This window comes from Chrysoperla carnea, chromosome 1 (genome assembly GCF_905475395.1).
Source record: "Chrysoperla carnea chromosome 1, inChrCarn1.1, whole genome shotgun sequence".
Classification (NCBI taxonomy): Eukaryota; Metazoa; Arthropoda; class Insecta; order Neuroptera; family Chrysopidae; genus Chrysoperla; species Chrysoperla carnea.
The window spans coordinates 113672563-113698858 of record NC_058337.1 but is presented as its reverse complement, the minus strand read 5'-3'; the positions used below and the strand labels follow the sequence as shown (position 1 = coordinate 113698858).

At 29.7% G+C, this 26296-nt stretch overlaps 1 protein-coding gene across 2 annotated transcripts in view; it reads left to right on the top strand.

The window, feature by feature from the left end:
• Nucleotides 1-20606, top strand: part of LOC123305072 (zinc finger protein ush) — a 310689-nt gene extending 290083 nt beyond the window's left edge. Inside the window, exons 2-4 of one of the 2 annotated variants that reach the window (XM_044886683.1) lie at nucleotides 16439-17284; nucleotides 17363-18933; nucleotides 19080-20606. In XM_044886683.1, the coding sequence (XP_044742618.1) occupies nucleotides 16439-17284; nucleotides 17363-18933; nucleotides 19080-19769 (3107 nt within the window). In that variant the 3' untranslated portion in view covers nucleotides 19770-20606. Of the gene's footprint in view, nucleotides 1-16438; nucleotides 18934-19079 lie in introns of both variants that reach the window. The other variant, XM_044886682.1, reaches the window with a different exon arrangement.
• The last annotated feature ends 5690 nt before the right edge of the window (nucleotides 20607-26296 follow it).

The following is a 26296-nucleotide window of genomic DNA, read 5'->3' as shown; positions in this document are numbered from 1 at the left end:
TTCGTTATAAAGAGGAAAAAAGTGTCGGAACCTCTCGCGACATGAATTACATACTATGGAGCATACTAACTGTCATATATTGGTGGGACTTTATACGTTATATAAAGGTTTTGAATTGACGAATTTCGTTATTTAGAGGTATTTAAATTTTTTATCTTGTCTAAAATTCGTTATAAAGAGGCTGTTCGCAAAAAATATTCGTAATGTAGAGGTATATTTTATATTGACTCTTATGGACAATTCAAGGGGATTGCGAAAAATTTGTTAAATCGAGGAATTCGTTATATTGAGGTTCGTTATATTAAGGTTGCACTGTATTGAGTTTTATTGAAATTGAAAACAAAAAATTGTTTCTATTCCATTAATTTCAAAATTAAAAAATCGAAAGAAATTGCATATGTGTTTGAGAAAAATAATGTTTTTTGGCCAAAAATTGATTGATTTTTTTTCAAAATAATTTCTGAGACTCGTTTTGTGAAACCACATTTCGAGGAGTGCGCGTTTAAAGTTTTTATGATGAATATTCTTTATCAACATAAGTCAACGATTGCTGGATTATATAATAAGCCAAATAATTAGCTTTTTCTTGTTTCGCAAGATACTGTTTCTTATAGCTTTTAGTTTTTAGATGTAATTGTAAACTTTCATTATTTATAACTTAATGTAAACTTTCGTTATTTATAACTAACAAAAATAATACGAATTTTGCATTATAATTTTTGGATTGTAAATACATTAAATAATACAAATCTGAAAAATCTTTTGTAACGGAACTGAAACTGAAACGATTAAAGGGTCTTCATTCATATACTTAATAAAGTAGTAAAGTAGTATCCACCCAAATTTTGAATAAAATCACCGTTAATTTTATATTTCATACCATTTTTAAACAACTAATTTCACATATGTTCTTTCTTAAAATATTAAAATTGCATATACCGATTACAAATAAATGTATCACGTGCCAGGTAGTACCTACCTGTATTATTAAAGTCACAATCAACACCAGGTTTAAATATCATTTAATAGGCCTCTTTAATATGCGATGATAAAACGTTATAAATATTAAAGATTCTGTCAGTTTTCCTTAAAGCCATTATTGATGGGCGTATCACTCGGTAGCAATTATTAGCGAGAATAAGAAAACCTTCTCTGTTATTAAATATTATTGTCGGCATCATTCATAAAAATCAATGTGAACGTGGTGCTTGCTTCTTGGTGATCAAACTTCACTTTTAAATTTACTATATATGTATGTATGGTTATATCATCATATATATATATATAGTGGTTTATAATATTTAGTAGTCAAGAAGAGTGTAGGCCCTGTGAATGCCGTAAGCTAGAATTTTTAAATAATTTTATACCGTTTATGTATTAACAAATATTTCATACCTAATTCATTCGTTACGTATATAAATACGAACATAAATTGTTGCCATGTTAAAACAAGTGAAAACAAACAATTGACTGAGTTAATTATTGAAATACCATGTATAGAGTGTTGATGAGGCAATCGTTTGTTTTTTTGATGACATGTTAGAAATGAAAGATATAAACTTTTAGAAAGCCACATATTCATAACTGATATTCCCATATTATACATACTATAAAATTTGCAACTAATTTGCGCCCTCGTGGATAAACAGTGATGTTTACAGAAAAATGTTTCAAACAAAATATGTTCATTTTTTTATAAGAAACATTTTTTACATTTAAACTTTTGTTCTATCTCTAACGTTTTACAAGACTCAATTCAACTATGTTTCTCATTTACGAACTTGACCTCACTTTTTACGTCCTGAGCACGCTGTACAAATTTCAATTTGATATCTTTTTCGTTTTTGAGTTATCTTGATGGCAGGCGGACAGGCGACAGACAGACAGACAACCGGAAATGAACTAATTAGGTGATTTTATGAACACCTATACCAAAATTTTGTTCATAGCATCAATATTTTGAAGCGTTTCAAACTTGAGACTAAACTTAGTATACCTTGATATATTTCATAACATACCGCCTTCTTATCTTTCTTATGAATACTTACCATATTAAATTGACAGTTTTTATCGCCCTTAAAAAGCACGAAGTAATAAAATCCTGTAAAAATGGCACTTTTCCATAAAGAATTACACAACTTATCCATAAAGAATTACCGAACTTTAAACAATTTGTGTATTTCATAGCAAATCGAGTGATAAAAACAAAATAGTAATCGAAGCTTTTCTGGGAATCACGATGTATTTAAGAAGTTTCAAATTCGGACACTCTTAATTGAATACCCTTAACATAGACTAAAAATATGCCAGCGGACCGTCCAGTCACAAAATTCGACAAAAGATATCATTGTGTCCCGCTTGAAACTGAACTAGTATCTTACAGTTTTTGCTAACCTAATTCTCTTCTTTTAAATATTTCGAATTTATTTACATTGAAAATATTTTTGAGAATAGAGTTGTACCAAATGTGTATTAAGTAATGTACGCCTTTAGCTAGAATACATTAATTATACCCATTAATTATATTTTCATAATTAATCGTACAATATTTTTTTTGAAATAATAAATGCATCTTAAAATTTGATCTTTAAACTTGTTTGTTTCCATTGGTTCACTTTTTTCCATGAGCCCAAATGTTTCATAAAAATAAAACTGGACTGTTGAAAATATGCAAGTATTCAAATTGGTAAACTGATTACCTAATTATTTATAAAAACTAGAAAATCAACCGCGAAGTTTTATCATAAATTTCTAAAAAAATATTAAAAGTTTATCAGTTTATGCAAATAGTATCCAATGACAATAATGTGTGCTGAAACGCACCGGAAGTGCACCGAATAGTATATAAGGGACTAATTCAAAATCACTTCCGAAGTACATCAATTGAAAATATTTTGTTTACAAAATTTTTGCTATATTTGAAGTGTATTATAATCCACCCGGATGTCTAAAGCTTCAAACCATGATAGCGTCTAAAATAGTGTAGGTACTTAAACTTTTATTTTGACTACCATCTTCGACGTCATACTGCAAGAAAATCTCTACAACTTTTCCTATTATAATTTCGTCCCTGACTCTTGAAGTAAAATACCTTATTAAATATGACATTCGATTATTTTATTTTTTTGTTATCAACATTCAAGCAGGGAAATTATGAAAATTAAAACAAACAAGTAACGGGAAAAAAATTATCCATCAATTTTATTATACGAACGCCAAACAAAAAAGAAATATGATTGACTGTTTGATGTGTTGATTTCATCACTATTGGATAAATCCTTGATTGAATACGTGCGTTTTTAATAAGACATTCTTCTTCTTATTTTCAAATAATTTTTCTTTAAACGAAAAATCAACAAATCCTTATCATATTTTCCTTTATTCATATTTAATTGAAATATTAAATTGCTGTTTGTAAAGTTTATTCGTTTTAAAAATATTACGGTAGGTACACAATAAAGCAAAACTTTTCAAATCAATTATTGAAATAATTTCAAAATTATGTCATTATTGATGACTTTTTACTAATCGTTGAGACACTATTAAATTTTACCATTTGATAAAAACTTTTTCAAACTTTAGATTCGATTTATTCCGATTTTACCCATTTACATAACATAAAGTTGTCGAAGCCGGATAATCACGAAAGAAGACAATGGTACAGCCCTGAAATTCATAAATGCAAATATACATTTATAAGTTTTATCAAGTTTAGAGAATTAGATATCCACATGAGAAGACCATGTAGATCAGTTAAAACATATTTTCGGGGATTTATTGGTCTTAAAAAATAAAAAAGCCGTGTTTATTCGAACATTTTATGAGCGATTTTCACGATGTTGAGTGAAATTTCTTAGTAATATATAATCTTTAAAAATGGCAATAATATCTTAGAAAATGTTTTTGGAACCATGTTCCTTATCGCGTTCGACGGATGTGATCTAGATAAAAAAAATGTGTCTGACACCGACTGACAATTTTTTTACAGATTATTATCTTGATATATTAATAGTATTCTCATCGAGGCCATGGTCCTTGTGTTTACGGTGCTTGTTTCGCATGAGGAAAGTCGTCAGGTCAAAGCCTATACACGTTAATATATTTTTTTAAATTCTAGTTTTTTTAAATAACTTCTGATTCTGATCTTTAGTAACTTCTAATTACGATACATAGGTGGATTTTGACATACAATTTGAAAATCATGGTTAAATTTATGATTTGTTAATATATTTTATAATAATAGTAAATAATAAAATGTCTATTTTCATAACCTCAATTATATTACCATACCTTCATTGTGTCCTACCGGGTATCCCATGACACCTCTCGTTCTTGTTTATCCGAAGTAACACAAACAAATTTTGGAGTTTTGTTTTCCCCGAATTCATTTTAACCAGCCTCAACGAAACATCTGCATAGGTCAGAATTAGCACCTATATGTTAATAAGAATGTTAACTGGCTGAAAGGATGAAATTAGATCATTTCGAAATACGATGAGTTAGCAGGGGAAAAATAAAAAGTGCAGAATAAGGTAACATATATTATGGCTATGTCCATAATTATGGACAAAAATTTTTAGCACAAAAATGAATTTTTAAAATTTTTAAGAATTACTTTTTTTCGAAAAAATTTATTTTTGCAATAACTTTTTCAATAATTTTTAAATTTGTAAATATTCAAGTTAAGTCATTCAAACAAATAATATTATTTCAAACATGACGTCGTGGACATTCAACCACCCCAAATAACCACCCAATTTTATCACATGCCATAAACAAACACAACCAAATACATATTTTAATCATAGATTAAAATCTTTGTTAGTTTTTGAGTGTTATATTAAGGTGTATAGTAGTGGTTACCTTAGGTAGCTTTAAAATAATTCTAAATTCAAAGATTTAATACGGATAGTGAATTCACTGATCAATTTTAGATTTGAACGATTTATAACTTCCTATTATAATATTCACAAGAAATCAGTTTGTTATAAACATATACACACTCAAGAACTATAAGAATGGCAATTTATACTTACCTTACGTTACCTTTTTCATGGAATGAGTTTTGTTAGTTAGCAGTAAGTTTACTTTGTAAGCTTGATATAAGAAATATTCACTCTTACGTTAAGTATAGAGGATAGGTAGAAACGTATTTTGATATCTAGATGAATGCATATTATTAAAAAAGATTTCTTATAATGAATATTTTATATATACCTTTTTATATTATCAATTTTATACAGAATGTTTACTGTGAAATTCATTAAAAATTCAACTACTGTTTGTTACCCTTGATCCACACTCTCGCGGAGTATTGTATCCGAGCCAATATCTTTGTATGTATAGAATGCTGCAAAAGAAATCTTTGGTCGTAAAGCTAATACAATTATCTTCGTAAATTTGACAGCAAAAATTATTTTGTCTGTTGAAAAAACGGTTTTTAAGAAATTAATGCTTATAAATAACAGAACAATATCTTATATAAGTCCCAACACTAATTGGATAAGTAAACTCGAGAATGTATAAATGAAAAACGAATGTACTCATTCGAACAAGGCGAGACACTGCAAGTATCTCCTCCACATTCTTGTTCCTCGCCCAATTCTGTGCTAGTTTGTGTGGAGGCGGCTTATTTAGAATATATTGGTTATTCGAAGCCAAGCACTAGTATAATGTGAGTATATATAAACTATTCGGATTCACCTATTATAAACTGCCAGAACTAAAGGCCCCCGCAAGATTCGATTGGAAAATGCCTTCTGTGAATCTTTTTCTAACCCACCCTAAAATGTTCTTTTAATCATTCTGATCAAAAGCTCTCACGTCATCAAAAATTTTTAACGGGTTCGAGCTATAGGCGTCAAAGCTACGAATATATTATAGTTTTTGTAATAACTTAGATCTCGGTAAAACTTTTCTTCTCTTGACATTCGGTAAAACTTTTTCAAACCGACCCCAGAATGTTCTACGGATTGTTCCGATCAAAAGCTCTCGAGGCCATAACATTTTTGAGCGGATAGCTTTCGAGCAACGGGCGATCAAAGCTACACATTCCTTATAGTTATATAGCTCGTAGCCCGAAAACAACTCGTTAAAAAATGTTATGGCCGAGAAAGCTTTTGATCAGAGGGATCCAAAGAACATTTTGGGGGCGGTTTTCAAACCTACTATAAAATTAATATATATTTGTAGCTTTCATCGCCCGTAGCTCGAAAACTACTTGTTAGGAAGTTTTGTGACCGTGAGCGTTTTGATCGGAACGATTTGAAGAAAATTTTGGGGGTGGTTTGAAAAAGTTTCTCAGAAAGCCATTTTCCTAGTTATATAATAAAACTATAATATTTTCGTAGGTTCAATCACCCGTAGCTCAAAAACTACTCCTTTTGTGGCTGTGAGAGCTTTTGAGTTAGAAAAAGGTTCACAGAAAGTCATTTTCCTATCTAATTTTGCGGGGTTCTTTATCACGTGTATGTTTTTATAATATTACTGTTTTTTCGGGTGTAGCCAAAATTATTTTAGCAGATTTACCTTCCTATTAGAATAGCAAAACAAAAAGAGTCTTCATCAATTTTTAGATCGTGTAGCAATTGAAAAAAGAAATAAAATCAATCGCACTTAAATCGTTGAATCAAAGAAATCAGTTAGATTGATTTAAACCAACTCAAATAAATTTTCCCTTTTACTTTAAACATTCTGTATATACTAAAGAAAGGAAAGAATACATAGTTGTAATAATCAGAAGTAAAGTAAGTGAATTTACTTACTTACTAAACAACTGTGCAGTGTAGTACTCTATGTAGTGCTAGTGCTTGCTGGAGTGCTAGCGCTCTTGTGCATTGTAGTGTGCTGATATAATCTATCGATCAGACATGCCACATTAGCATAAGACATTGATTTATAATTACCCGTCTTAATAGCTAATAATAATAAGTCTAATCTATCTATACTTTATATGATTAAATACATTTACATTGTACATGTGTGTACTTTTATTATATAAAGTTTATGTATCCTATATAGATGGATGCAATGTGGCATTTAATACAGTTTTTATAATCAAATTGATTTCGTATCGAATAAGTTTCAATCAAACTTCCTTTTTTTGAGGTAAAATGGACCAGTTTATCTTCCGATAATTTCAATTCAAATGGTTTGATCGAATAAGCTGGTCATTTCTTTTCTGATAGTAAAATTTTAAATCTATGCTTTCGTTCGTTAAAATATGTAATGAACAATCTTCGAGTGTTAAATCACCGAGCAGGCGAAAATATTTTATTTTGTGTTAGCAATTGTTTAAAATTTAATGAAAAATAAAGATTTAACATAATAAAACAATAATTTTGTAACCCTTTCAGCCCGTATTTCTGACCTTTACTATCTTTTTATTTCGCCAAGGTTTTTTTTTTTTGGTTTCTTTAAAGGAAAAGAAACATTGTAAACTCGATTAAAACTTCAATTTTTCTATAAGCAAAATTAAATAATCAAATCCAAAGACGAGGAAATCCAATCATAAAATTTTGAGTATGGTATTTAAGTATTTTCAGTATGGACTCATTCATGATCTACTAAGTATTCTTTTAATTTACTTCCCAGGGCTTCCACCATATTCTAAAGAAATTCATTTACCTATATTACACATCTGTAAAATACTAAAAAACAAAATGGCAGTAATATTAATATTATCGTGCATATACGTGGAAGAAAACCACAAATTTTCTTGTTTTTTAATTTAGAGACTAATAGTCAAGTTTATAAAAACAAGCTATGTTCTTACATGTTCGTACACTATTTGTGACAACAGTGTACAATACTAAAACATTGTATGTATATATATATTAAATACACACACAACTGCAAATTCACCTCTAATTTCATTAATCTAAATAATGAGCCCGAGTTTCAACTAAAAAAAAAGGATTTGTTTAGAAATTACGATTAAGTCAGTAATTGAAAATTTGTAAGAACAGTAATATTTAAGCACAAGTAATAGAACTTTGAAAATTGAAACTCATTTATGCCGGTGTATAAACCCAAACTTTGATAATTTGAATCGGTTTGAAATTTTCACACTGATCTTCATATGTATCAATCTTTCATTATAAAAATTTTCGGTATTATTTTGAAAATCGTGAACGAACATTCTTATGCTTTTCCATAATTTTCGTCAATTACAAAAAATATGAGAATTGTATTTACTAATATATTACCAAACGATTATTTTATGTAAAATAGTTTACGATTTCTAAATTTTAAGGAAAAAAAATAATATATATCAAGGCAATTTGATTTTCGTAATAATATTTTTCGTGATTAGAATATTATTAATATTGCAGAATTTAATGTGATTTATATTAAAAAATCACATAATAGAAAAAAATATCTATTATTTATGATTTATGTACAAAGTCATTGATTAAGAAATTTACAAAAGTATCTTTTATTGATTTATTTATTAAATGGGAAAGTGTTGTACCTTGAATCACAATTTATATTCATTTAATTTTAAGCCAATCATTTTTAGAAATTTAAAATGAAAATAGTCTTAAAACCATATTTATATTGTACTAGTATATGATCTATGATACAAGACCATAATTCCATCGATTGTACCTGAGGGCGCTTTCTTCAATAAGTAACCTCCATTTTGGAGCAGTACCATAGAAGGTATATGATATAGACACTGAAAATTCTTAACTTTCTCTTATAAATATCTTATTTAATTCTTGTTTCATGGAGTTAGGGAAAAGCTTATTTAGAGATTTTATTTCTACTTTACTTGAAAACGAAAGCACGTGGACAACGGTTAATCGTTGCTTGCACTCTGGCGAGTAAATATTCGTATAATTGCTACTTCATAGACAGCAATACCTTTCAAGAAACTAAAGAGTAATACAAGGAACATTATCATCAAGGTACAATAATTTCCCGTGTATTTTTTATATGTAATTACAACAACAGCAAAAAACATTTGTACAAACCATTTTTTTTTTTGTTTTTTATAAAACATATTTTATTTTTTTAAATCTTTTAATCAACTTTAATCAATGGGTTTTATATAAATAAAATAAATATATACATTTTTTTTATTTTGTTAGGTTGTGTTTGTTAAATGTTATGGTCGGTTAAACTATCGAGAAATACAAACAAAATTAAAATATCTATTTAAACATATGCATTATAATATAGATATATTACAAGAGTATAAAATATTTGTTAAATGTACTTGTATAGTGGAAAGTACTGTTTACAATCAATTTTAACGTAAGAACATGCGATAAAACTAATTGAATTATTTGTAGACATGATTAAATGCGTACTTGTAAGTAAAATAAATAAGACGAATTCTTCATTCTCTAATAAATAAACACATTCCAAAAATCTAAAATTTTTCATCAAATAATTAAAGTAGAAAGTTCATCCAATTAGAATCATCATAAAGTCGATTACAGATCAAGTTTTGCCGGAAACACGGAACTGTTTTTTAAGAAAACAGGCAATTATTCTTTAGTATCTACGCTTTAGTCTCTCTATCGTTATTCTTGCGGAGTATACTCGCCAAAGTAAGTGGAAGTGAAGCACTCATCACGACACTCTCGCCTTACTTTGCATGTATCTCATTGCTAAGGCCAACATCGTAGTGGCAACCGCTGATAAATTTTGTCATGAAAATTTTTACAGCAGTGTTGTTTACAAGCCACAAGACCCACTGAACTACACAAGTACTCACGAAAATGTAAGGTTGATACTCGCCTGCCTGCACTTGCGTTAATGCTTCGTGTTCCCTTTGACTTGGGTTCTCAGTGAAACCGAACAAGGTGAGTGTTATTTCGTATTACTTCGCGAGAGTATGGAGAACACATTAGAAGGATTTCAGAATATCGTACAATCTTAATTATAAAAATAAATAGTGTAAGAACAAAAAATATTGGTAAAAAGATGTGCTGATAACCAGCTAGTTATTTTGTTTTAACTTAACTTAATTAAAATGTCATCAGGTCCATCATTCCCTCTTTCCTAACTCCTTCCTACCAGAAACTTTGTATTGGAAAAGTCACTAATGACGTCATGTAATCAAGATAGCAGTCATAAGCAAGCTTAAATCTTTAAAAAAAACACCAGTGATCGGTCTGTGGAATGACAACATCATTCGAAGATTGGGCTGTTTTTTATTAGACAGTTCATTCATACATTTGATCAATATTGTTGTAAATTGCTATGGTTTCTTGATTTCCAACTGTTTTAAACACAGTGTAAGCTTATCATCGTAGTTCTATTTTAAGGAAAAAGTTGTGGCATGTCAATATGTTTTTCCCAATTGCAACTCATTCAGTTGTTTGAAAATGTTTTTTTTCTTTCACTCGCTCACATTTACTGTTATAATCCCATAATTATCATTTTCAAAGTCTTTGATCCTAGTATCTTCTTTTAGCCTCCAATGACCTGATTGTTGATTATAAATACAGCACTAGATTACAGAATAGTTTAAAAGTTGGCGCAATAGAGAACAGATATCTATATTTTACAAAATAATAATATTATTAGCATTTTATTCCAAAGGTATTATAAAGTATATCTGTGTTATAAATACATGCATACATACGACTGCAGAAACCATGATGCAGATAAAATACATAATAAATAAAATATTCGAAAGGCAGACACGTCAATTTGTTTCGCGGATCTCTTTCCCTTCTGTATACTCACCTAACTATGTTTCGGGAACTCAATTCAACCCCCTTCACACACACATTCACTGTACAAACATACCCCTCTCTAAATGTATTATCAACTAACTAGGTGTAATAGTGGTTGGTAGAGACTATTAGTAAAAAATAAAAAAAAAAACATTAGTAGTCTGTGGCGCTACGATAGAAGAGGTAACACAACGTGTTGAGTATGACCTTCAGAGGTTAAATCAATAGGTTTCTGTGTAAATTTTCTCCACCTCCTCTAAAAAACAATATTTTATCTTTTTTATTTAATCATTTCAAAAATTTTTGGTTAAAGGGTTCCCGTGTGGGGCCCTAAGTATATTTACGAGGATCGAAATGAAAAAGTGGAACGAAGTGGACAAGTTTTTGGTCAAAAGCTCCCGTAGGTGCCAGTGCCAAGCATAGCGTAGAGACGGAATACAGCTAAGTACGCTTCTGCTTAAATGGTACTCCAAAAGTAGTATTTGAATGGGGAAACCGATTGTATCTTATGAAACTTAACAAATATGAATACCAATTGCTCCAGAAAATCGTTGTTACAGCTCAGAATTTATGCTTGAAATCATCGAAAGGACCCGAAAAGGAAATATTTTACTTACATTTATTTTAATGAACCAAATTTTCAAGTTTTTTAGGCCTTAATTTACTTCAATAATTCAAAAATACCAAAAGTCTGATTATTTTCTGGTTGAAGGCCAAGTTACTGAGATATCCACTGCTACGTCTCTATCAGTCTTGATATATGAACTTAGGGGACAACTCAAAATATGCATCCAATAGTCAAAAGAACACCATTTATATAAAACCGATAAAACGGCATTTTTTCGGCCAAGAGTGCTTTAGAAATTGATTTGTATTCAGTTATAAGAGACATTATAAACAGGAAAATTTTTACCCATGAAAACAGATTTGGTGAATAATTTTTATGATATCACCTGAATTCCTAAACGAAAAGCTTTTGAAGATCTTTCGAAAATACTTACCTTATCGTTTGAAACGAATTGATTTTGACAGAATAAGAAATACAATATCTGGCATGGATAGAAAAATTGCACACTTTTGTATCTTTAGAATGAAAATTATTTTAGAAAATTTGCCAAAAGCGATGATTTTGAAAACAAAATTAAACTTTGGTGTTAATTCGATCAACTATTGGGCAAAAACTTTTCCCCAAGTCACTTAAAGAAGTAAGGAGTATAGTTTTATTAACGTTTTTCGAGATGAAAACCAAAGCTTTCTAAAAGAAAATTCAAAAAAAAAGCTCCCAACACTTCGACAAAGCGATAGTACATATGAATGTATATGTATTTGCTTGGCTCACGATACTAATGGCCTATAAATACTATAGCATACAATATGTATAATATATATAATACTATACACCCGATAAAATAATGACTTAAATTTATAATAGTTTGATAGGAAATTGGTATTTTTATCCACTTAAAGCTTGCGCTCTCTGCCTGCTTGCCTCGTTGGTTCACTGTTTGTTATATTTATTTTAAGATAAAAATATATTTTATATACTTTTTTTGAAGTTATACTTCTTTTGGCGCGTTTTGATGAGAGTGAATTTGTGAGCTGCGCGCGCACGAACGACATGGTGAAGTTAGCCACAGAATTGAAATAATAAAAAAATATATCAACACTGAATATAGTTACAGTACTGAGTCTTCATACTATACAGTACACAGTACTTATATCCCTGAGCCAGTTCAAGTCAATGGTTGTGAAATATAGTATTCATATGAATAATTAATTTTGAATATTAATTTTATATAATTATTCATTTTTCTTCAATTTATTACATATATAAATATTATTTGTAAACTTTTGACATTGTGTTGTGAAAAAACTGTAAAAACTTTAAGTGTTTTCAAATATTAGAGGTTAATTTTGTAAGTATAATATATAGATATATTTCTAAAGAACTTATTATTTTTCTAACAAATAATCAAATAATAATAAAATTTAATTATTTATTATTTATTATTTATAACTTTAGATAATAATATTTTATCATTTTGTGAATCGAATCGAATAATTTTAATCATCTCTTTTTAATTTATATTACAGATTACTTGAATAATTTTCCGGCATTTAATAGAAAACATCTAGCATTGTACTTCAATATACTGGCAAGTATTTTAATTCAAGTGATAATTATTAACTGTGAAAATATTGATTACAAAGAAATTAATTATCTAAGTTAATTAATAAATAATAAATAATGAAATATTCAATAAGAAACATTATTTATTTTAGATTAATAATTAATGTATTTTACAATGATTAATTGTAAACTATATTAATACTTGGCAAGTCCAAAATTAGTTCATTCACGAAAATCATGAATACTATCAAAAAATCAAATTCTTTTGAAGACATTTTACAGCATGTTCTATAATTTAAATGTTACTTATTTGTGATTTTTTTCATTTTAGTTGCGATGCCGATGACTAATGCAGAAATTTGTCGGCGTTACCGAAAGCGCAAAAAATCTAAATCGGAAGGAAATATATCTACAGCAGAACCCAAGCGACCTTATGAACAACGGCAACAAACATGTAACATGGATTCAAACCAAGCTGCAACTCCTGAGCCTCGATCAGAATCTGTTAATATTACAGTGAATCAAGTTGATGAAAATTTCAATATTTTTACGTTAATAAAATATTTTTTATTTAAACAAAATCTTTTTGATTGATTTTAATATTTATTGTCGATTACTACTGCATTTGAGTTATTTTAAATTTTTTTCATACGCCAAAGAAGTATAACTTCTAACGCGTGTACATAAGTACACACACTCTTTTTTTTTTAATAATATATTATATATGTGTATTATTTATATATATAGGGTGTTTAAACTTAATTACTTAATCAGTTGGTATACCTGGTGTTGTCTAAAAAATGTCAGAATCGTAAAATGTTGCATAACTAAGCAAAGAATAAACTTAAAGCATCAATTTCTATTAACTTTTATTGTAAAATAATCAAAGAAGCCCATTTACCCATTAATAATTCATGATCCTCTTAATTTTCATTAAGCGGTTAAAAGCAGTAATAAGGTATTTGACTGGTTTCTGAAAACCATCGTATTATAAGATTGTATTTATAGAGCTCATAAAAAGTGTTTACTTTTAATTATTTTATGTATTTTTTCAAAAAATAATAAATACAAATACTTTATTTAAGTAAATTCATCTGCACTAAGATTTGTGATCTCATAAGGATCTCTTGAGGATTGGTTATAATAGTTGTGTAAGTACATGCACATATTGCGATCAGTCAAGCGAACGGTAGAGTAAGGGTCAGATATATGCTATCAAAACGGTTATGATTGCCATGGTATTAAAATGAATTTACTGAAGATGAAAATTGTTATGCAGATTGCACATTGCATATGAACAGTTTTGACAGTCAGTCAGTTAAATGTGAGGACAGAACTGGTCAGTCAGCCCTAATGTATGTACAATGAATAAATAAGATGAAATTCATTTTTTAAACTTGAAAAATTTTCTAGAGGTACTCAATTGTTTATTAACTATAAATAAAAAAGTCAACCAACCATATTGTGGAACAACTCCTGTCAGTCAGCAAAAAAATATATGAAGAATATTGAAATAAAAAAAAGAATAGAAAATTTTTTCTTTTCACCGACTAATGGGAATTGATCCAAAATATGGATAGTTGACCATTTTATAAAAAGTCTATTACTGGGGAGTTAGAAACATCTCCATCTCCTTTACCGAAACATCAACAAACCGACTGACTGTACTATTAAAATCTGATCTTTCTAGTAAAATAATAATACTGTTTTTAGCATGCCTATGATTATTTTTAGCTACAAAAATAAATAAAATTGATAAAAAATTTTCTGAAATATTTTTCAACTTCAACTACTTATTACACTACAGAAAAACATTTTAAAAAGTTTCAAAATAAATATGATATCAATATATTTTTATCATTAAAAATAATAACGATTGAAATTCTTTAGTTTTAATAAAATGTTTGTCTGTTATTAAGTAATAAGAACAGCAGATGAACAGAACCAGCAGAGAATGAAGCGATTCATTTAGATAACGTTTTATTAATAAATTATTATTATTTATTTGAATCATCTTACATCACTTGAAATAATAAATAATAATCATCCAATTCCCAATAACCATTTAAAAATATTTAATCAAAAAATTATTAATTTTATTGATTTTAAAAAAAGAACATGATCATCAATTTATTGTGTTAAGAGTGTGAATCCAGTCTCATACTGTGAACATTCTATTTAATTTGTTAATAATATTGCATAGAAAATACGAATGAATCAACGCCTGATCCTTGTAAAATAAAATCACAATCATTTTATTGTTTCTAATTGTTTAAATTAGAAAATATCAATAAAAAAATTCATGCTTGCATCTTTTTGAAAACAATCAGAGCACTCTTACATGGGTGTTGATCATTTTTAAATAAATAACCACAAAATGAAAACTAGTTTGCAATCTAAATTAATATCGCGTAGGAAAGGCCTAAGTACAGGGCTCGGCAAATTTTAATTGCGCTACAAACTTAAAATTGATGCATATTCGAAGAAACCCTATAATTTACAGCAGTATAAAGCCATGCGAGGCCTGTAGCTCTATCAACGTGGCCGGTAATTTTATCCAAGGGTATGCTTTTTAGTCTTCGTGAATCTACCAAGGGCCTCCAACGAGAGGGAGAGTAGGCTTCTGCCAAATTTATGCTCAAATAAAACGCAGCAAAAATATATTATAATTCGCCACTGAGTAGGCATCCATTAATAGGTCGAATAGCGTTACTATTGTCAAGACAACAATAGTCACAGCACTGGAAGTCAGAGTGTTGTCGCAAAAAGTTTAAGCCATCCATTTCTGTCTTTTTAAAATAGCCGCTATAGCGCCGTAAATGACGCTTTTATGACGTCACAAATGACGATGCGGCGGTATGCCACCTATTTGGTTCTGTTAGAAAATTATGATGGTTTTTGTGAATGACAGAACGAAAACAAACAAATTTGCATTCTACAAATAAAATTTTGACAGGAACATTCGTTTAATCATCCTGCGATAACACTCCAACGGCCAGCGCTGGATAAATCATTTTCCTTTAAATAATTAGATACGTAATTTGACAGTTATTAACTAGTAGCTACACTGTGACAAATAACTCCTTCTTGGATGTATAGTAAATTCAGTGGTATTTAGAAATGTTTTATAAAGATTTTGAGTTCTTAATAGAAACACAAGGAAGTGCAGAATTACTTCTAACTGTCTAGTACGCACAATGTAAGCATGACATAACAATCTACAATTTTATAAGTTTGTTGCAACCAGGAACGAATGAAAATAGTTTTTCATATGCAAATAAAACGGTCACACTATTGTGAGTTAATTACAGTCGACATTCAATACACGAGGGAGGACATATAGTAATGTGTCGTGTTGCACACAATCAGAATATAGATTTACATATCTCAGGTAACATGTCGCGTGATTTCGAAGTATACTCGACGATAATCTAATCTAGAATATTACTAAGTTCATACATACATTCACCTAAAAACAAATGACATTTTTCTTATACTAACATCTTTTTTTACGTTGGAAAATATTGGTCGACGCTACTATCAAATTTTATCCACTTTTCTAGCTTTATGTTTTTATTGAATATGTTATAATCGTTTTTATGTTTTCTTTTAGGTGACGATGAAGATTGGAATAGCGACTCAGAGCAACAACCAGTAACGGATGCAACCACACCAGGAAATAATAATGATATAAAATCAGAAGCATCACCTGATGAAGACACCGGTACAGCACGACCAATGACTCCTTCATCAGTTCCACCACAATCGGCTTCGGAGAGTCCTCCTCCTGAGCCAACTGCTCCTGCAACGCCACCGAATGAAGTTGTACAGCCACCACGTTTGCGCTTAAATACAAGTTTAGCAACAGATCCAGCCTTACGTCCACAAGCGTCTGTTATAACACAGGCACCACCTCCAGCAGATCCGCCGGAAGACCAACCACAAACCATACCAATACCAAAATCGGTTCCTACACCAATACCGCTTGAATATTTAGAATCGTTACCACCAGATATACAAGAAGCAATTGCTGCTGGACGTTTATTTGGATTCCCACCGTTAGGTCTGGTAAATCCAGCAGTGGTGCCACCTGAAACAAAGCTACCAACACCTGATACTCGTTCAGAAACTTCATCAAATGCCCCTAATCCATCAAGATTAGTAGCAGTGCCATTGTATATGTGTGTTCCATGTGGTATCAAATTTTCTTCGCTAAGTACTTTAGATGCACATCAAACGTATTACTGTTCGCATAGAAAAAATGGCAATGATTCGGAGGATGTTAAATCACATGTCAGTGGTGGAACTGATTCAATTGAACCGAATGATGATTCTTCGTCAGAAAATCCACATAAAGTTGCTAGAACCGGTAAACAATACGCTTGTGTACATTGTTCGTATAGTGCTGACAAAAAAGTAAGTTTAAATCGGCATATGAGAATGCATTCTGCATCACCAAGTCTTCCAACAACGCCAAATTTACCAACTACAAACGGTGATTCCACATCTGTAATTATTGATGTCACAACCGCTGGAGTTGGTACAGCTGCTTCCACAGTCCCTTCAGCACCGATTCAAGATCGTTATTGCGCTGATTGTGACATTCGTTTTAGTTCAACTAAAACATTTCGTGCACATAAAATGCACTATTGTAGTACTCGACACATCACTGCTGGTGGTAAACCTAACGTTATTCCATCAATTCCAAATTCTTCTCAAACTAAAAATAGTTCATCATGCACATCGGGCTCAGCGCCTCAATCACCAATTGATAACAACATTTGTCCAACTCCCCCTTCACCAATCCCACAATCTACACAATCACATTTTCTCGCATTGCCAACAAACCCCACGCTAATTATACCTTACTCATTACTTCGATCTGCAAGTGTTTTAACTGGCTCCTCTGCAGCGGGTATACCTTCAAATGATGCTCCATGTTTATACGTAAATGGATCGTTTCAATTAGTCTCGCAAGCAATTACGAATACCAAGAACACGACTCGAAATACAACTGCACCATCTGAAGTACTAAAAGCAGCTAATAAACCACGTGATCCAGGTGCGCCACTAGATTTAAGCGTGAGACGAACTCCAGAACTAAACGAATTAGGAGATGAACATGAAAAAGAAAATTTACAACGTTCTCCCACACCAGAGCAAATTATTTGTGCTCCATCATTACCTGGATCACCCCCATTAACACCTTCACCACGACGATCCTCACCATCTGTTAGTTCCTCACCAAAACGTAAACATAATAACGAGTCTCGAAGTAATAGTCCTAGATATTCTCGAACTACCCCGAAATCGAATCAATCTGATACTGAAAATAGTCGTCATAGTCCTGAAAGTGCAAAAACAATAAATATTACGTCAAATACTGTGCCATCATCCAATCCACCTGGTTACGCTTATGCAAATATTCACCCATTATTGATGGGCTTACCACCAATGCCACCAGAGCTCGCTATACGATTAGCATCAGAATTACCAGTAACGACAATACCATCACCGCAAGTGTTAGTGAAACAAGGTGTTTCTAAGTGTAAAGAGTGCAATATAGTCTTCTGCAAGCATGAAAATTATGTGATCCATAAAAAGCATTATTGCTCAGCACGATTGCAAGAAGATGAAAGTGGAGGTACTACTTCCAAGACTGCAACTAGTCCACCAACAAGTCCAATACAAAGTGTAGATAAAGTCAGTCCTACTGGACAATATCAGCAATTAATTTGTGCAGCTTGTGGTATTAAATTTACGTCGTTGGATAATTTAAATGCGCATCAAGCATACTATTGCTTAAAACGCAATGAATTACCAGCAGCTATAAAATTAGCAGAAGCAGATGTACGCCGGTGTGTCAAATGTAAGCAAATTGCTGAACCTGGACATCAATGTGTACTGGTTGGTCCTCCAACCGGCGGTTGGAAATGTCCGTGCTGTGATGTAATAAGTTCGACAGCAAATGCAGCTCAACGTCATATGGAAACACATAGTGGCGTAAAAGCCTACAGATGTACGATTTGTCGCTATAAGGGCAATACGTTACGAGGGATGAGAACGCATATTCGTATGCACCTTGGAAAACGAACTGCTGATTTACAGGTAAGAAATTCTTCGCGTTCTGCCTTATCATATTTATTGCCAGATATCCGCTAATTCTTGGTATTTCGTTTCTGGAATCTGAGGTATCTTGACAATAAATCAAGAAAATGTTCGCACTGGTTTAATCTGTATTTTTTTTATTACAGGGCGAAGAAAAATATATTACATGTGTGTTAGACGATGAAAATTTACGTAATAATCCACAAGTTCCGTCATCGGCTGAAAGTGATTCTCAATCACCAGGCGGCGCTGGTGGTAAACCCAGCGGACGGACATCAACAGAACAACGATACTTTTGTGATCAGTGCAATTTCAGTTCACAAAATCGTGCTAATGTCTTACAACATCAAAAAACCGCACATGGTGGTGTAGATTCTGACAATAAATCCAAAGTATCTGAAGACGATGATTCATCAAGAATGAGTAATGGACAATCAAAATCAATGCCGCTTATTGATTCCTCTGGCGATGATGTGATTACTATAAAACGTGAATTACCCGATGAAAGTATGATGGAAGTAGATGTCATCTCTGATGATCATAAAGACTTAGAACATAATAATAGTGATCGTAAACCATCGTTACCACCTAGTGAATGTTGTGAATCGGCACCTATTGATGACAATATAATAGAATCACCAGGTGTCGGAGGAGGCGGTGTTAAAAGTGGTACAAATAATAAATACTGTAAATCGTGTGATATACCATTCAATTATTATTCATCGTATGTGGCACATAAAAAATTTTATTGTTCAAGTCATGCGGGTGAAATTACACAAACCGGAAATAATAATAATACATCAAATAATCGAACCGCGGAAGCGTCTGTACTTTAAAATAGAGAAAAAAAAATTGTCTTGCAATATTGAATCAGTGAGTGAGTGCGAACAATTTATTACTGTTTGACGCTCTTTGTTTATTGTTGTAACAGTGCAAATTAAATATTTATCAATACTGTAATCTTTATTTGTTTTCTATCTCTTTCGTTTTTTTTTAAGAAAATACTTCTTGTAAATTGAAAATTTTGTTACATGTACAGGCAGTCACTGGTATCTTGCATACATTATTTTAATTTAAAAACTATTGAAACTTTCTTGTTACGAATAACGCAACCATTCTGAAAGGTTAACTTTCTGTGTTTGTCTTACTAAAAGGATTGCCTTGACGAATGCAGCCATTCATTAGAAACTATAACAGAGTTAATTTGAATGTTCTTACGGAAACCATAAATGAAAAAAGAACTGTTGTTTCATTTCAAATACCTACCTAAGTAGCCTAAATATTTTGGTCTGAAATGGACCATAATGATATAAAGCTTAGGTTGACGTAGATTTATGTTCTTAGAAAGTTTCACTTAATTTTTAAATGTAAAGCTTCCACCACTCCGAATTGGAGTTTAATAATTTCTTAAAATTAAAGATTATAAAATAAACGGATTACCAATTTCCTTTTTAAATTCGAACACTCCAATTTTAAAGAGTTATTGGAGGGGGGAGCCAATTTATGTTACTCGATAATAAAAACTGCCATATTATTTAAGTAAATTGTTTCAAATATTAAAAGTCTCATCACCAAAAACGGGTGACTAACTGTACATGAAAAAAATCTCTTTAAAAAAGATATTAAAACTCCTGTACTCAAAGAGAAGAAGAAATGGGTTTAAAAGTAAATAAATAAAAACATTTTAGTGATATTGAAAAAAAGAAAAAACCCTAATATGCATCACTATTTTTAAATGAAACCAAAATTATTTAATTATTAAAATTAAAATTGTAAATACATTTTATTCTCAAAATTAAAAAAGCTCGACGATAAATGTGGTTTTAAAAAACAAAATTGTTCATATATTAATTATTATTATTAAGAAAAAAATCTACGTAAATAAAATATCTCTCCCCCCCCATTCTCAATATGCGGAAAAAATCGTAATATTTGGTGTGTTGTCTGTTATCAAAATATTACTTAATATAAAATCTATATTAAATTGATCAGAAATTAAAAATTAATCAGTTAATTTTTTGAAGGGCCAGTTAGAACGTGTGAAATAATTCATTATCGAGTGTTCGTTCTAAAGTGCTTTGTATTTGCGAAATGATTTTTACCCATGATTTTTTTTACGTGCTAGGATATAATTCTGTTTCGGAAAAGTACTGGAAATTGTCTGCTGATAGTATTTTTCCCAAAATACTGCAATATAGTCAAATAATACATCATACAGAGTGCTACCAGAACGTTCTGTTATGAATTACCAGACCACAAATGTGGAAGGACACAAAGGGCATCGCCATGACTTTTCCACGATGTCTCTGGCAGAGCAGCTTTTCAAATTACAAATTCTCGATATTTTTGACTGAATTTGAATTTTGCAACAGAATATATTTTATGGCCGCCAGATAAATTTGAATAGAATGAATTTCACGGTCTGTTCTGATGATGAAAATTCAAAGCATTTTCGTTCGTACACCCGGTAATTGTAATTAATTGATTGTATTTAAGGTAATAAAATAATTAAATATAGAAAAAATAATAGCTGTATATGGTATATCGATGAAAACCATTAATGAATTTTAATACATGGATGTATACGTATATACAAAAATAACAAACAGTCCTGTGACCTTTTTTTATTGTATAATCACAGAATAATCAAATAATCAGTCTGGACACTTTAGCTTTATCATCTGTCAAAAGGATAAATTGCTCTTTATATCAATTTATGAAACAACAACAAAATGATTTTTGGCAAGAATGTCCATTCAGATTACAAATGATAATTTTGTGTTTTAAGTTTCGTTTGTTTATTTTTTAGTCATTAATAATAAAATATTGAGGTTATGTACAGTCAAGTTTTAAAAAAAATGTACTATACTAATAATATAATTTTTGATAAATGTAAAAACAATTTATAAGTTTTTAGTTTCCTGTAATTTGGCTTTGTTTTATTTCTGTAACGAAAATGTTCGAACTTTGAGATACACTACGGTACCTCTCAAAAATACAACAGCCATTTTTACTCAAAAAAAAAAAATAATGGGCTATGTGTGCTAAGTCCTCCTAAATATTTTCTCATTTGAAAACAAAATGGCAGAAAACATTATCGCTACAGACACACAACTGATAAAGCTCGTCGTAATATAAATGTTTCCATGTGTTTTTTCTATAAAAAAATTAAAAATATTAATGATATTGATTTTAAATTTTTTGAAAAAACATAATTTTTTTCTTTTTTAATATTATTTCGTTAAGTAATTATTATTTTTTGTACATTTTAAATTTAGTAATTATTTTTGTAATTAAAAATTAATTTTATTATTTGTATTTTGTATAGAAAACTATGAAAAAAAATAATTTTTTACTATAATCTTTATTACCTTTTACCAAAGCTTTATGCGAATTATTTTTTATGGATAAAAAGTAAATAAATGAAAAACTGGAAAAAAAATATTGTATATCCATAATTCAAATTGAAAATAAATAAAAAATTGATAAATAATGTTCACTTTTGGAAAGTGGACATTAAAAAATTATGTCTCTCGAATATATTACTTAAAATTAATAAAAATATGAAATATTTAAATTCTGTGTGTTTTTATTTCCGATATATTAATTAATCTTCCTAATAAGAATAAATTTCCAAAGGATAACTCTCGCCCGGGATAATATTATCAAATGAGTTATTTATAGATAAAATTAAAAAAGTAATATAAAATAAGAATAGATTTAATTTCAAATAAATGAGCTGAGACGTAGTTAATTTTGGCTAATTATTTAGCACACAAAAAGCCATCGAGTAGCAAAAACCTAAAATTGAAATTCTCCTACAAAGAAAAGGTTTGTTTCCCAACTGACGTAAGTAAATGCCATCTAGTGAATGAATACATAGACTATTATTTTAAATGTGAGTCAATCTGAGTTAATCAGTCTCTAGTTAAAACTCACTGAATTATTCACTTTGAACTACACTGTAGTGGTTGGTTGGTTATCTAAATGGTAATGCAGTGCCACCTGACATGAATTTTATGAAATATCAAGAAGTTTTCCAAGCTTCCAATTTTGTATATATTCTAGTCCGAGAGCCAACCCAAATAGGATTTATTTTGGCTGATTTGCCAGAAATTCGTGATCCTCTGAAGGCAACTCCGATTGGGATTAATTTGATATTTATATAAAGCTTGCTTTGAAAAAGTTTAAAAACTATTTTTTCTAGAATTGTCGAAAACGGCACAAAGAACTTTTTTAAATGTCTCTATTTTATTGGACTCAACAACCTCATTAACTTTGAAGAAAAACTCTTGAAAGGAGAAAAAAGTGAGAGTCGGAGATAAAAATTTGCAACTCATTTCATACGTCTTTTTGAGATCGACAATATGGAAAATGGGGAAAAGTGGGATGAAAATTATACTCTTAAAAAAATATCAAATAAAAAATGTTCGGCACTTCTCGCAGGTAGTCATAATTTTATGATAAACATAAATTGATCTTCTTTGGTGCCAATTTTAATTCAAAAAAAAAAACAGAATAAAAAATGATTGTCCATATATCTATAAATAAATTATTTTTTGTTAATAGATATATTTTATGAAAAATTACTACAATTTAATTAAATTAGAGTGTACCTTCACCATTTGACTCCTTCAAAAATAAATTAACAAAGATGTTTAAATAAATTACTTTGGACAAACATCAACATTTATAGACCGAAGAATACAGGTCTCAAAATTTTTGATTGGTTGTTAGTTCAAATAGACTTAGTTCTAAAAGACTTTAAAATGTGGTGAATCTTTTAAAATAGGTATAGGAGTAATATTAGGTTGGTATTAATTTTATTTTTTTAAATTATTATAAAATTAAGAAAAAATTGGATGTTTTACGTTCCGTTGATATCTGCAAGTCAATTATAAACGCTACTGCTAGTAATTCATGAGCGTTTTTGACGAATCTTGTTTCTCATCTATTCATAAACTATCTGATAGCATATGAATTTTCATTAGTAGATTAAAAATGGGAGAAAATTTGTAATACTCGAAAAACTTGAAAACCAAACAGTTATTATCTTACACATGCCATTTTTCCCTAATAGAAGGGTCGTTTATCCGACTATCTTTAACCAATACAGTTGAAAAATACACGAAATTCATCTTTACCCATCTTTTAAAAAGCAGGGTAAACGAATCATACAACTTTTTTTTTTTTTTTTGGGCTAATAGTCTAAATGGCTTAACCGATTATTACCCTTATCTCATATACAGTACCAGTTACTTAGTGCAATATATAATAATATTTGAGTCTTTATTCTTCGGACTAACCAACCGAATACCAAAACTGACCAATGATGTATGTATGTAAGATAATATATTATTTATTTATTCTTTCTCTTCATATAAATGACCCACATAATAACATATAAAATTAACTATTAAAAAACAAAATTATAAATATTAATAAATATATGAAAAAAAAAAAAAAACCAATTCAGTTTTATGTTTGATTAATGAATCCACAAGTCTATATTAATATAAAATTTTAGACCGTTTTTCTATGTGCGTATATTTTGTTATTTTTTTAAAGTTATTTGTTAATACAGCCACTTAATTATTGATTTTGCACTTTTCAAAGGACCTAGCCACCACCGACACATTTTTAAGTTATTGTGGGAAAACCGTTTTTCGTGTACTCCGCGCACTTAAACAATTGTAATTCCGTAAATTATTAACCGATTTTCGATTATTTAACGATTTTGAAAACTAGAAACATTGAGATTTTGAAATATATATATATATATATATATACAGTGGTGGATTTACACTAGGGGCTTTCGGGGCTAGTGCCCAGGGCGGCAAATTTTCTAGGGCGGCAAAATTTGGAAAGTGGAAAAAAATTTCTTTTATAGTCATCAAAAGTTCTCTATAGGAATTTTTTATTCTTTCAATTAATCATTTATTATTTAGGGGATAATTTAAGAAATTCAACTTATACATTATTAGTCAAATCGAAAGTGGGTAAATTATAATTTTGGCACCTTAAGTAAAAATTAATCTTCGAAATAATTGAATTAATTTATTTTCTTGAAGATTTGATATAGTAATATTTGATTTTTTCTTTTTTTGGAATCTAAAAATTTTAATTCGGATTTTCTTTTTGAAAAATTAACGACGTTTTTGGGTTATTCTATATTTAAGAAAAAAAATATCTGGATGACCGAGCTTTGCTCGGTTATTCGCCAATAGATGTCAGCAAGAGTCATATTTTTCGAGAAAAAAATTATTGTTATATAATTATGAGTCAAGCTTAGTGCAAAATTTGTAGTTCTAAGAACAAAAACATATTTTCTTACATTATATTGAGTATATAATAAGCATAATAAATTATTTGCAATTCATTAAATATTTTAATTTTTTTTAAATAAGATATCAAATCTATATAACTTTGAGTGAAATTTCAGTGATGGGGCGGCATTTATTCGACTGCCCAAGGGCGGCAAAATTTTAAATCCGGCCCTGTATATATATATATATATATATATATATAATGTTATCAATTTGGTAAATAAAATAACGAATAAACATGAAACAGTTTTCTCTGTAATAAACAAAGTTTTTTATTTTATTTAAAATTCATAATTACAGGTTAATTAATAATTTAATAATAAATTACAATACCTGTAATAAACAAAGAAACTACATTCAATGTTTGTTGCACACAAATTATATCCAAATTGATTATTTTATTTATCACTAATATAATTATATTATTTCATTTCATATAATTTCATTTATCACTAATCTGTATTGATCACCATATTCTTTATATCTGTCCTTTTAAAATAATTCCTAATTTATCGGCCTTATCAACGCGGTAAATTCGATATAGATATAAGAAAGTAAACTTTCTTATATCTCCCTCCCCTAGGAGAGAAAATTCTCAAGTATTTTCTTTTCTTGGTGCTGGAATCAACTTCGTAATGTGGAACATATTGGATTCTTTCTTCTTGTGTCCTGTGTCAATTCTATATATAGAGTTCGAGATTTTTTCTTCAATTTTATATGGACCTATTCGAATTTCATCTAATTTTCTTCTATTGAGACGATTTCCGTTTTCCACAAATACAAGATCACCTATTTTATATTCGTATTCCTTTCTATTTTTGTCGAACAGTTTTTTATTATATTGATGATATTTTATACTATTTCTCAGTGCAGTTTTTCTATCTTGAATCAGATTTTCATATGTATTTTCTGTTTTTAGTTCTTCAGGTAATATTTCACTACTTGCTCCTTTCAACAAATATTCAGGACTGAATCTTGTGACTGTATGAATCGTTTTATTATATTCTTCAACACATTTATGAGCAATTGTTGTCCAC